The following is a 13,722-nucleotide window of genomic DNA, read 5'->3' as shown; positions in this document are numbered from 1 at the left end:
TCACTGTAAAGACAAGCCCAGACAAGGCTGTTTCTACTGTCTCCTCCGCTGCCTTTCATTGGCCGCTGTGAGGAAGTGTCAGTAAACATCCAGCTACACCGGAGCACGGCCAAAATCCTGCTCATAACTCTGCTCAAGAGTCTCGACGCGTCTTCCACACTTTGTGATTCGAACATGAGTCCAGTCATAACGGGTCCACACTATGAGACTGACTCCAACTAGAGATGAGTGACTGGGAGGGACTAAGCGCAACTGAATCTGCCAACATTTTGTATAGTGGGTCCTCAGGTTTATAGTATTTATTGCCCCAAACCTCAATACAATAGTTTAGGGCATTACAAAAGAATTATATAATAGTTTTTTTTTTATTTAAAATATATCTATGCATGGTTTTTAGAGCAATCAAACTAAATATCACACCTTTTGAAAGGACAGAACTCCCCAAAATATCAAAGAAAACTAAAACCTGTGAATATTTATATATTTTTTTAATCTTGCTATTAATTTGAATTCTTGTATTATTTATGTCTGATTTCTAATTCAAACAATGTTAGAACTTGTTTTCAGTCTTTTTCTTGCTGTATTTTTAAACATAAGTTTCACATGATTGATTTTGTATTTTTTTGTTCTGCGAAAGTAATACTTATTTTTTTTTTATCACTAGTGTACTTTAAAGTTATGCAACTCCCCCTCCACCATTAGTAAAGCTGACCTTGGTCTTCAACTGAACTGCCTTCAAAGAGGGATAATTTAAAAAGAAACTGATCCAGCACCTAAATCATTCATGTAAATATAAAGTATTGGCCAAGCGTCGATCCCTGTGGAATTCCACAAGTCACTTTTAACATTTCAGAATTTCCATTATCTAACTGGACAATTTGAATAGTTACTGGACTATTTTAAATGTTTATTGTTAGGATGTTCCAAGTTTAGATGATTATGACTTTTTATGAAACAAAGTTAACAGAGTTCTTGAGGGGTGTTTTTAGGTGAACGGTATATTAAATTATATTAAAACTATATTTTGTCACAGTTCTAGTTGCAGTTGTATATAGGCAGTTGGTCATAATGATATGCCTGGTGTTATGTAAGAGAACATAAATCTTGGATAAATGTTCCTTGATAGCTCTTAATGTATGCTAATATCCCCGCGGTGATGCTAGCCGTGGTTCACAGGTCAATCAGTCTCATGTGGAGAGCTTTATCAGAGCTCTGACCTTGGATACATCTTGAATTTCCCTGATCAGTGAAGCAAGAAATTACAAATGGTCGGCTGAAAAAACACATCAAAGGCCGGTGTCTATATAGAAGCACTTATGGATTCAATTTATTATCAAGTTGATATTTTATGCCTCAAATATTTCCTGAATAATATGATGGATACACACATGCAAGCACAACATCAACTCTTATATATAACTTATATCTCTTTTATACACCTCATTATTGTCAACCTAAACACAATTCTGAAATTAGTGTTTTTAATTGGTTACTATAATCATATTGGTAGTAATTCAACTCATTCATAAATGTCTATGTTATTCAATGATGATGATGATGATGATGATGATGATGATGATGAGGATGATGATAATGATGATAAATGATTTTCTTAACCTAATATCAATTTCTGTATTTTTCACTTCACTATAAAAAATCCACACCAATACAAACACATTTAGCACACAATTATTTTAACTTTAGTTAGACAAAATTGCAAATTCCAGCAACCATCTGCTGCACTTACAAGACAGAACCGGGATCATATACATAATGTTTCAGTGACCACAGTGTTTGCAGGACCGAAATGCACACATTCAAGATTAAATTACAAGTTAAAGAGCAACAAAGAAGTAGTTGTTAACTGTCCAATAAAGTCTTTCTTGCATTACTGTATTTATTATACTTTGATCACTTCTAATTCACAAACTCGCAGCGCAGCATCTAGTAATTTTTACAGTCCCCAAACACGGAAAAGCTAGAATATTAACTTGATAAGATGTTGTTTGACTCACATCTGTAGTTGCGGTTTCTCCTGCCCTTGTACATGGTGGTATCCTGATCAAACACAGCTCTGTTCTCCTCTTCTCTGCACTCGTCTCCTCTCTCCTCGTCTCCTCTCTCCAAAATTCAGCAGCGCCAGAGCATTTCAGCCTCTTCAGACCGTACCATCTATCACTCGACTCCAGGGGGAACCAGCCTCTAAAAACTCTGCTCCTTACACTTCAACTAGACAACGTGATTTAAGTTTGTGTTAGGAGGCTGCTGATAAAGCCAGAATGTATAAGCTGCTATGCTTCTATTTAGATGTTATAGGAAATTCATATTGGCTTTCATCTGTGATTGTGATTAAGCACTATAAGATACAAAAAACAAACCTTTATTGTATGATACAGAATATAATGTGTAATTTATTTCACTTCAGAGGTTTTACCAGCTTCTTAGTGTTGTAGTTTGTATCTTGTTTTGGCAAAGGTTTAAAGGACAATGGCCATGATGATGTTGAGATTGAAAATAAATAAAATACATATATATATATATATATATATATATATATATATATTTATGCATTGTTTGGTATTTAAATAAAAGCTGAAATAGGTCAACACTATGATGTTTTAATTAAATATGTAGTTTTAGTGTGTAATTTAACCATTAGAGAGCAGTAACAAACTATTATAAAGAAAAATTGTCAACATTTTCTAAAATCATCAATTATGTATTATTAACAAACCACAAGATCCTAAAAGATTGTTATTATTTATTATTTAATTTCTTAGATCTTGTTTTTTATTAGTGGGGAGCTACAAAATCATAATAGGCTTTTTCTCACATGGAACAAGAATATTATTAATCATCAGAGGTTTTACCAGTTGCAATGGTACACAACTGTGTAACCGATTTACACCTAAACTACTGCAGCTTGGGACGGGACCAGATCACGAGATAAAATTGTCACGAGATGTGAGAAGCCGAGGACCACGTTGTGATCAACATGAAAGGGTAGAGCGCTGGAAAGATTTGGGGCCCAACAATTGTGAAACAGTAAACATCCCACTTTCTATTTTGTAGTGATGGGATCAATATTGATATAAATAATCAGCGCAAAATTTAAAAACTTAAACATTAAGAAGGGGGGATAAGGTAAAATAAATCACCTTAATAATTAAAAGTGTTGTGTAATAAACAGCTGTGATGCATGTGGAGCTTTACATATAATCATCAGACAAAAACACTAAATCATACATACAAATATTTTTTTAATGCTCAAAATGTATACAACAGAAGCAAAGAAGTCCCAGCTAAAATTGTACCACTATGTAAAATAATGCTATACCTTGCTGTTAAATCACTATTGACTGAAAACAGCCCAAATGAATATTTAAATGGTTTCTCGGCTGAACACAAAACAAAAAGCCCCATTTGACCTCATAACCCAAAGCCATTTACACCACAAACATGTCCTTTATTGAGTCTCTTAAACGTTTTTCCTTTATACGCAGTGATGAGGGGTCTGAGCTGCAGAGAGGCTGATGGGATACCACCCACTGAGCTCCAGCTGTCGGAGCGTTTACACAGTATTCAACATGAAGACACATAATTGTACAGTCTAATTACACTGACACAGCTGCCTCACACACAAACTGCCTGTCGACCGCTCTGTTCACTCCCTTTGGAAAATACAGCCGTTAATAGCTTTTGAATGTAAATATGTATATCGCTATTATAAGTGCGTGTATTAATTCCAAGCAACACAAGTGCAAAATATAACAGTGTAGTATTAGCATTGTGTGTAAAAGTTGTAGCATTTTCATTGGCAGTGTTTTGATGGTGGCGACCTCTAGTGTTTTCACAGCAAATTACTTGGATCATTAAAGGCTTTCAAAATAAGATTACACTTCAGGCTGAAACCCAAGTATATAAAAAAATTAGTTTGTAACTATTTTCATTTATTTTTATTTTATTCAACACCTTATTTTTGGAATGCATTGTTTGATCATTGTTCATATTTTACTATTATTAGTCAATGTTTTATGTTGTATCTATTGTGAATTGTGTTTACTGACAATGGCAATACAATATTTTCCTGATTTCTGATTCTGATTCTTTTTTTTAAAACTTATTATTACTTTGAATAACAAATGGATACTTGGCAACGAAGAGATAAGATAAGATAAGATATTCCTTTATTGTCCCACATGGGGAAATTTCATTGGTGCAACGCAGTTGATACAGAGGCAGATACAGAAGAACCTGAAAAACACTTTCAGTAGAAGATCTCTTATAAACAAAAACTCCCATAGACAAATAAATAAATACATAAATACCATTGCGTGTGATCCCGACAGTAATTGCACATGAATATGAGTCACGACGGCACATAGATTGCACATGAATTTCACAGTAATTGCACATGAATTCCAACAGTAATTGCACATATAACGGAATCGCACATCAGTATTAGGTTAGGTCAGTATTTCGAGTGTTCAGGACTAACAGTGTTTGTTATAAAGTGAGTTATCACTTGCACACAACCCATTTATATTAAAATTGAGTAACTAAACATGAACTGGACCCAAACCAAGCCGGGATTTAAATCGGGAAAAGTGTGAACACAATTTTTAAACAAATATTGGGGAATTGTACTTAAGGAATTTAAGTTTTCATTTGCACAAACAGATATATCCGTTTTGAAATTTTGTCACGATGTTTTTATTTCCGTTTGACTTTTTGATACATCTTCTACACATATTATTACCAACACTATAGTTGAGGGGATTTGCTAAGGAAAGGATGGAATAATATATTTATTGCTCCAAAATAAATGTGGCTTTTGAAAATGCTTCTAGACAAAGATTATATTGTAATTTTTTAAAAAAAGAAACAAAAATCAAACGGTACGTTTTGCTAATCATCTGTTAATTATACAATGGTTAACTCTAACTCACTGAAAACACTTAATTCCCACACATCTTGTACATCGCTTTATTGCAGCAGTACTTTGGGAATTAGTCCGTTTCCCCACAAGGAGGAGCTCTGACACAGAACACCAGCTCCAATGGCACTAGATGAAGATATAGGAGATGATGGAGGCTCTGTAAATTAATCTAAAATAATATCTAAGAGCCCATAAAACTCAGAGCGGAGGATATCACCGGCAAAGAGACGATGACTCACAGAAAAAAAAGACAGGCCTGTTTTTATGAAGAGTCACCTCTGTCTCAGGACAACTGCCAAATACAATCCGCATCACCACATTTACATAAAGCTCCTACAGACGACAAAGGCTGCAGGCGTCAGGTTCAATTTAGCAGCTTGTAAGCATCAGATACGGACTAAACTAGCACAGGCTTTTCACAGGAGTTTCATTTCAACTTGATTTGGTTGAATTTAAAACAAATAAAAACCTCTTTCAATAACTTAACAAAAGAATAGTCCAATTTCCTCCACCGAAATATGAAATCACATGCTTTTACTGGCAGAGGATTGGTTTGGTGAAGATTCAAGATGACTGAATCTCAATTTCAATTAAGAATCAGAATCAGAAAAGGTTTGTTGCCATTGTCAATGAACAGAATTCACAAACATAGGAACTTGCGTTGGTGCAAGATATGATAAAACAACCTATATAAGTCAAGAAGAAAAACATTTTAAATCTGCTATAGGATTAAAAATAACAAAAATAGGCTATAAGATAATAAATAGGCTTACTATGTACACAAATTTACAGTTGAATATACATGTTGTGTAGAAAGTGAACAGTGCAGTGGTGATTAAATTATTGTTAAAGATAATTTATTAAAAACGAGTTAAATTATATAGTTATGTATGATATGTCAACATTTTAAAATTGTGCAAAATTATTATTGTATTCCAAAACAATAATCTGCAGATATTTGGGCACAGACAGGGCAGAAATCTCTTTTGTCTCTTTTTTCAATGCATTTTAATTGTTTTTTCTCAGCTCTTTCAGACACGTTTAGAATGTATTCTTATTAATACAAAGATCGTAAAATGAATTATATCCTAATCATTTGTTATCATGCCCAATAGTACAGCATTTTCTTTAGTTTACATTTTTATATTTGCCCTTAAAATAAGCATCACCAATTATTGTCACAAAAGTGGAGCTCAAAATGCAGAAGCAGTTTTACCCATAGTAGAAGTATTTATAGTAAGTAGTAGTAGTTGTACTAATGCAAATAACAATGGTTATTGCAACTGCAGCAGTAGAAGTCGCATAACCCATATTAGCAGCAGAGTTAGTATCAGAATGTGCAGTGGCAACAAAAGTAGTGGCATGAATAGTAATTATTGCAGTGGCAGCAACAGTATTTGTATTTATAAAACTGTCATAATAGTACTAGTAGTGGTGGTAGCAGCAGTAGTCGCCATAGTAGACGTGTCATTTTAATAGGACCAGAATAGATTAAGATGATTTTCATTGATCATATGAGAAACTGCATTTTAATTTAGCCATTTCAAAACACTATACTAAACTTTAAAATACATAAAACATGCTCTTACTTTCCCTTCAGACCTGGGCACATTGCACACACCTCTGACCTTGGCCACTTACTGCATTTTCAAACACGGTATATTCTTAAACCTTAACAAACTCAGTCCTCTGTAGCTCTGCGCTGCCTCCCACCGTCAGCCCGTGCGCCACACGATTGAATAAAAAAGAAAAAAAGATATCAGAAATGCACATCTCGCACCCTCCTCTGGCAATATACCCACTAATGAAATCTAAAGTTCATGTTTAAAAGATAAGGCGTGACGGGCGCATGGGTTAAACCTGACAGGAGAAAGGCAGGGGAGAAATGATTTTACTGGGACTGCCATGCTATAGAAAGCCCTCGCCCGTAGATTTGATGAAGGCAATCGAGTGTGGCTTAAGAAGAGGCTGGAAAATAGTATGTAATGAGGGGATTGTTGAGGCGGAGGTGGAAACACAAGTTGAGGCGGAGGTGGAAACACAAGTGTCATTGTGTGTGACCCCATGTGTGTAGAGGGCAGCAATTCTCTTATTATATTTATTATATAGTTATTCTATATAAAGGATAAACGTACATCGCAGTGAAAACATTTGAAATACGAGTGGCGTCCAAGCTGTAATTTCATAAAACTGCTGTAGCGTTTACGAGAAACGCAGACAGGAAGAGGTGGGGAACAAATCGAAATATACCGTATTTTCCGGACTATAAGTCGCACCGGAGTATAAGTCGCACCAACCGAAAAATGCATAATAGAAAAAAATAAATAAACACATATAGGTCACTCCGGAGTGTAAGTATAAATATAAGTATAAGTCGCACCCCGGCCAAAACTATGAAAAAATATAGTCCGGAAAATACGGTAGATAATATTGTGCAGAGTTCAGAATAAGCGGTATTGCATCGCAAAATGCGACGCAGTTTCTCTCAAATGCGATGCATTCGTCAGAAAAAAAGTGCTTTTGTATCGCAGCTTTTGCAATACAAAAATGTGTGTTCAATTGTGTAACCAAAGCGCCTAAAAGTACTGATCACTCGTCAATAACGGCATGACACATGTAGGACGTGTTGTCATGACGAGTCCCGCTGCTGTCACAGACCGCGAGTCTGAAAGTGGGAGGAGCCACGCGCGGTAAAGTTTGCGTCACAGATTCGGACTTCTGAGGTGAATAACACATAAAATACACCATGATGGAAACACCACAGCAACCTTTATTTTTCCATCAGAAGCTTAACACATATGTTTTGTGAGTGTAATGACAATTACTATGTAAATGAGACTCCTGCAAATAGTCATCTGATTGATGATGATATGGAAGAAAGTTGTAAATAAGGCCATCTGACTTTGTGTTGATTAATTTGTTCAACAACTAATTTTATTTGCAAGTTTTCTGTTTTATTTAAAGATATATATATTTTTTAAAGTGTTTAAAAGTTAATTAGTTAAGAGTTTTTATTAATAGAATGTTTACAAATACATTTTAAATAAATAATCGTATTATATCAATGGAAAATATTGATTGTTAGTCACTTTCGTGTTTTGCTATGCAATTATGAAATTGCTACACAAATTTGGAAAAATTAACGGATTGTTTAGCAGCTGCTGCTGCACAAGAGAAAATCCTTAATCTGAACCCTGTTGTGTGTTGTTTTGAAGATGTGCAAAATGTGACTATCGTGTGTGTCATTTATAGTAAAACCGAATACAAAAAAGTGAAATAAAAACAAAACTCAGCATTGTAGCATGTGATTGGCTTGTTTTCTCACTTGACTGACGTTTAGCCTCAGTCAAGTGGGTCAAATACTGGTCGGGTCTAAACAGTGGCGAGGGGCTTTCACAAAAGGACCGTAATGGCCCTTAACGGTTGTAACGGGAAAACAAAGGGAGGAAGTTAGTTACAGGTGAGACTCCTCCCCCAGGGCGGACCTCGGACCAGCTCCTCAGATTGATCTTGATTCATAAAACGCTGTCCAGATTATTACGTTTTCTACGCTGGATCAGTCCTGGGCGAAAGAGGGATTACATAAGTATTTAATAAGTATTTAGTCTACCACCATGGCATGTACTGTATACCAATGATTATTCTGTTATGGCACATTATGTATTTTATGTGACGATATCAATTTCAGACCATTTCCCTGCCCTCATTGCTTATAAATGGATTTTTTGGTGTGGTTGGCTAAATATAGCAGCATAATTAGCCTTGTCACTATTGGGTATTTTATAGAAATATATTGATACGCGTTCTACTATCGCAAAACAACCAGTACATCACCATTGCTTAAACATTTTTATTTTGTTCTGTATCAATTCAAACTACATGTGCTTTGGATTGGCTTTGTTTTCGCTGGCAAGTCTGTCTCAGAAAACAATTTGAAAACAGCTGTGGTGTTTTTGCTCACAGCAGGGACCGAGTCAGCACCTATTGTGTAAAACTGTGAAGTGAGGTGTCCAGAGAAAATGTGAAGAGCGAAAACATCAATTAACCGAGTTGTGCTTCAGCCCCGGACAATGATCTCGAGTGTTGGAAGAGGAGATTGAACTGCCGACCTTTTAATAATATACAGAGATGAGTGACAGTGTGACCATAATTACACAACGATGCAGTCTTATAACGTCACCTGAGAAAGTGATGGGATAAATGTCAATTAGAATTAGCAAATGTGGGATATTTCTTATGAAAATACTAGTTTATTGATTGGTCAGAAGTGGCACCATCACATACACAGATAGAACTTTGATTGTGTAATATGTTATGTGTATTGACCTATGGCTGATGTTGCCTGCTGTATGTAAACATATTACAGTAGCACTTTATAATATCTACACTTATTCCTGCCTAGTTTATAATAGCAGTTCCTGAACCTGAATCATGCTTCATAAACTACCGTATTTTCCGGACTATAAGTCGCACCTTTTTTCATAGTTTTGGCCGTGGTACGACTTATACTTATATTTATATACTTATAATATATACTCCGTAGCGACGTATATGTGATATTATTTGTTATTTTCACTCTTGCAACCTTATTTCATACTCCAGTGCGACTTATATATGTTTTTTTCTTCTTTATTATGCATTTTTGGGTGACTTATAGTCCGGAAAATACGGTATATGTTCATTATGAAAAGTCTTTGTTCATGCTTTGTTTAGGCAAAGTAATGTGTATCTATTATAAAGTGGTACCCATATGACATACATATTCCCCATAACATGTGTTTTATGATGTATAATCCCAATCTCTTCACTGAATTATATAAATACTGTACAAACTGCAAAAAACTAGTTCTTCCATAACACCGCTTCCCAATTTACTTGTCACACACAATCAGCCGTTCTGAACAACACATGCATTTTAGGGCTGTAAATATTAAAGTTGCACTAGATTGAACTGAATCTTACTGTAACAGTTTTGGATCGATCAGATTGAACACAGTGATGCTTTTTCTCCAGTAACGTGTCATGGCACAGACTTTCATGCATGAAGCGTAGTCTGGACTTACAGATGTGACCAGCAGAGCTCTGATTCATAATTAATGAGAGACTGAGGCTCAGGGAGGACCGTGTTTTTCTATGGAGGAGGCTGAAGTGATCAATAAGTAATATAAGGGGATTTACTCAGCTTCCCCGAGAGCCCAAGTCCCAATGTTTTCTATGTGTCCTAGTTTTTATCTTTTTTCCTCCTCACACTGCAGTTCCCTGATGAAATATGAGCCTATTGTTGACAAAAAAATAAAACTTTCCAGTGCAGCCGATGGTGAAAATGTTTACTTGAAAATAAAAATCTGAACTCTCTACGCAAATCAACTAAATATTTATTAAACCCTTTTGTAACTCCACTTCTGTACATTTGAGAAAAGCGTTCAGACGATCTCTTCAAACTAAAAGCGACAATAACATGAAAGTGAATAAAATGTCTTCCTTTTGTTTGAGGACAAGGCGTCTTTTTTCCCACCCACCACTAGAGCCTGTGTAAAGGTTTAACTCACCTTTTTAAAGCTTTGAAGACGCGAGATATTTTACGATGACGCAATTGTACAAAGAAAATAAATCAGCCCATTGTCTGCATGAAGCACAAAATGATTTGAATTGTCAGAAGAGGGTGCGGGGCAGATTTAAGTGGCACTGCACAATACAACCTCGAACTGCTTTTTCAGGACAGGGCAGTGAAGCAGGGGTCAAAGGTTGGGGTTTGCACTTGATGAAATAATCAGGTGCATGAGAGCTTGCGGTGGGTGATGTTTGAATGTACATTTACAAGAATCAAATCAGGAAGCCCAGTTAATTCTTTCATAGATGTACTTACTTTCTTCCTGTATTTATTGAACCTACTCAAAAAAACATGTTGGCACGCCATCTACTGGCAGTAGAGGGAATTACCATGAGGAAACAAACAAAAGCTAGCTTGCCCCGACATGATAATACAAGCACACAGTTGTAATGAACCGGATTTGAGACGATGACGCTCAGAACGAGTCTGCCAATGATTTATGGACATAAAAACAGCAATGGAAACCTCAAGAGTTCTACCTTTGATCTAATAATAATCTAAAAACAATAATAACATTTTGGGAAATTTGTGTTTTCTGAAACTGAGAGGGAAAGGACCTCATAAACAGGTTTAATGAAACAGACTCCAGGTATGTTTTTGATGATAACGTTTGCATCATGAAAAAGGTGTGTCATGTTGTCTGTATCTGCATCTGCTACTCCCCTGAGCAGATCAATAAAGTATGTAGGTATTTATCTTGTTATCCTTCTATATACGTATCCATCTAGCTCTCTATCTCCTCATCGATGACAGAAAACCACGTTATTAAATTAAATGTTTTGAATAAGAATAACCAGTGCACACACTTACCTAGCGACTGCCCGGCGATGACCCTGGCGTACTCCCCGGACACGGCCGCCCTGGCGTTCCTCTCGCTGGAGTACTGCACAAACGCGTAGCCCTTGTGGACGGAGCAGCCCACGATCTTCCCGTATTTACAGAAAATCACCTCGATGTCGGCCTTGGTCACCACCGCCGTGTTCAGGTTTCCGATGAAGACTCGAGAGTTGAGCGAGCGGGGGTCATTCTTGTTGGTCACGTTGCTCGTCTGGGTCTTTCCGGTCATTCTACACACCACAGGCCCCGCCGCAAAGCCTGGTGGGAAAATACACGGACATTGGGTTAGAGAGGATTATAGTTTCCATATATTGATCACATAATACAGCAGAGTGACTAGAGATGTCACAATGTCAAATTATTTACACTGCAATTAAGCAATAAGAAAATCCTTCATTTTCTTTCATTCACATGTCTAATGCAGTGGTTCTAAACCTGGGGGTCACGAAAGGATTTCTGGGGGTCCCGAGATGATAGAATTGATTGACACCTTCCAATGCAGTGCTAAATGTGGATGATTACGGTAATTGTTGGCCGACAAAAGTAATTTATCAAGGTCTATATCTTCAAAATAAAACCAAACATTAGACCTGAGATTATTTTGGGGGTAGCAGCCTTTTTATGACGGGGGTCGCGACCTTTGAGAACCACTGGTCTAATACATTACTCTAAAATATGGCAGCAACAAACTATTTTTCTTTCAATTAATCAGTTAGTTATTTAGACGGCAAAGGCCCATGAATACATTTTTTTTACCAAATTTGACCCAGATAAAGCAGATAAAAGCTAAATATTTGAGGATACTTACACACAAATACATTTTAGACATGTTCAGTGTAAGTTTGATATAATGACGCTTTGTCTGAGTCATAAAACATCATTGAAGTCTGTTTTAGACCAGCGATTATTCAATTACAAAATTAGTTGACAATTATTTCAATAATTGATAAGCTGTGATTAATTGATTAACTTATTTCAGCCCTCTAAACTTTAAAACAGTTTGTAATGAACTAGTTCTGTTTTTCATGTTTTAAGGGATTAAAATCAGGTAGAGCAGGCAGTAACATGCACGTGGTTTGGAGCAGAGTTCAGACTGTGGAGGAATACATTTGACTCTTTGTTGTGTTAATAAGATTAAATAAAAACTTGTGTTGTGTGTTGTTGCCATATCGCCCAGCCATAAATAGCCCTAATGCTGAGAGAAGCAGATTGCTGTCGGCAGGAGGTGAGATAAGCTACTGACAGGGAGAAAGGAATGTGTGAATCTGACAAATTGAGCCACAAATCACGCCTGAATCATAAGGATGTCACCTCCACTTCAAACTGCCCCTGGTGGACACAGATATTTTAAAAATAGAGAAAGAGAGACTAAATAAAAGACTCAGGTTGACAATTGAAATTCCACTCTCTTAAAATATTGTTCTACTAAGCTTTATCCAAGTACTTTAGCAGGTGCACTATTGAGTGTGATATTGGGGGTGATGGAGATGTTGGACGTAATATCTCGAAACTGCTCATAAAGGAGGAACAGAAACAGAAAAGACTGGTTACTGGAGCCTCCAGTCACAGGAGTCTGTCATGATGATGGATATATATATTTTATTAACTAGAGGCAGGTTGAAGTGGAAAACTTCTGAATGTAGTAGTGTTGTTCAACAAGAATAAAACCGGATCAGCGAAGTCTGAACTGAAGAGTTCAACTAAGAACCGTGTAACTCACTATGTAACTATCTGTTAATTTTATTTATGCAGCACAATTCGTACAAAGTGCAATTTAAAGTGTGAGTCACAACAAATATATAAAAACATAAAAGCACATTATGGTATTTAAAATATTAAAAACCAGATAAAAGTGTTTCAGTCATAGGCGCGGCTAAACAAAACAGTGTTTTAGCTTTAGATTTAAATACAGCCGGTCCCTGAAGTCCAAGATGTATTTTGGTGCTAGGCCATGGAGAGACTTATACACAAGTAGAGCTGTTTTAAAGTCTATTCTCTGAACCACAGGGAGCCAGAGACCTGCGCACAGGACTACTGCCATACTGTTGATTATTACAGGTAAGGAAATAATCGAGAGCTGAAATGTTGCTTTAGTTTGGACTCAACTTGAACTCTACAAAGCCTAAACCAGGAGAAAATAGATGAACCATATAAGCCAACACTAACGCAGAAGAAGACTGAATAACTATGGACAAAATGAGTGTAAAGCTGGAGCAAACGTGTTGTGAACAGTAAACACAAGAATACATCTCCACACGGTTTGATTGCCATGGGATCAAATGTCAACAAGCATCTTCCAGTAAAACCTCCCAATCCATACAGCTATTAAAGTCAA

The 13,722-nt window shown here is 36.3% G+C and overlaps 1 protein-coding gene across 4 annotated transcripts in view; it reads right to left on the bottom strand.

The window, feature by feature from the left end:
• The window catches only part of ralyl (RALY RNA binding protein like), a 41,894-nt gene extending 30,254 nt beyond the window's left edge, over positions 1-11,640 (bottom strand). For 3 of the 4 annotated variants that reach the window (XM_072440802.1, XM_072440804.1, XM_072440805.1), the window contains exon 1: positions 11,361-11,640. In XM_072440802.1, the coding sequence (XP_072296903.1) occupies positions 11,361-11,616 (256 nt within the window). In that variant the 5' untranslated portion in view covers positions 11,617-11,640. Of the gene's footprint in view, positions 1-2,015; positions 2,159-11,360 lie in introns of those variants that run through there. The other variant, XM_072440806.1, reaches the window with a different exon arrangement.
• Positions 11,641-13,722: the final 2,082 nt, after the last annotated feature.

This window comes from Eucyclogobius newberryi, unplaced genomic scaffold (assembly GCF_026437365.1).
Source record: "Eucyclogobius newberryi isolate DKJ021-1_F unplaced genomic scaffold, fEucNew1.0.hap1 SCAF_12, whole genome shotgun sequence".
NCBI classification, from domain to species: Eukaryota; Metazoa; Chordata; class Actinopteri; order Gobiiformes; family Gobiidae; genus Eucyclogobius; species Eucyclogobius newberryi.
This window is presented reverse-complemented; position numbering and strand designations above follow the sequence as displayed.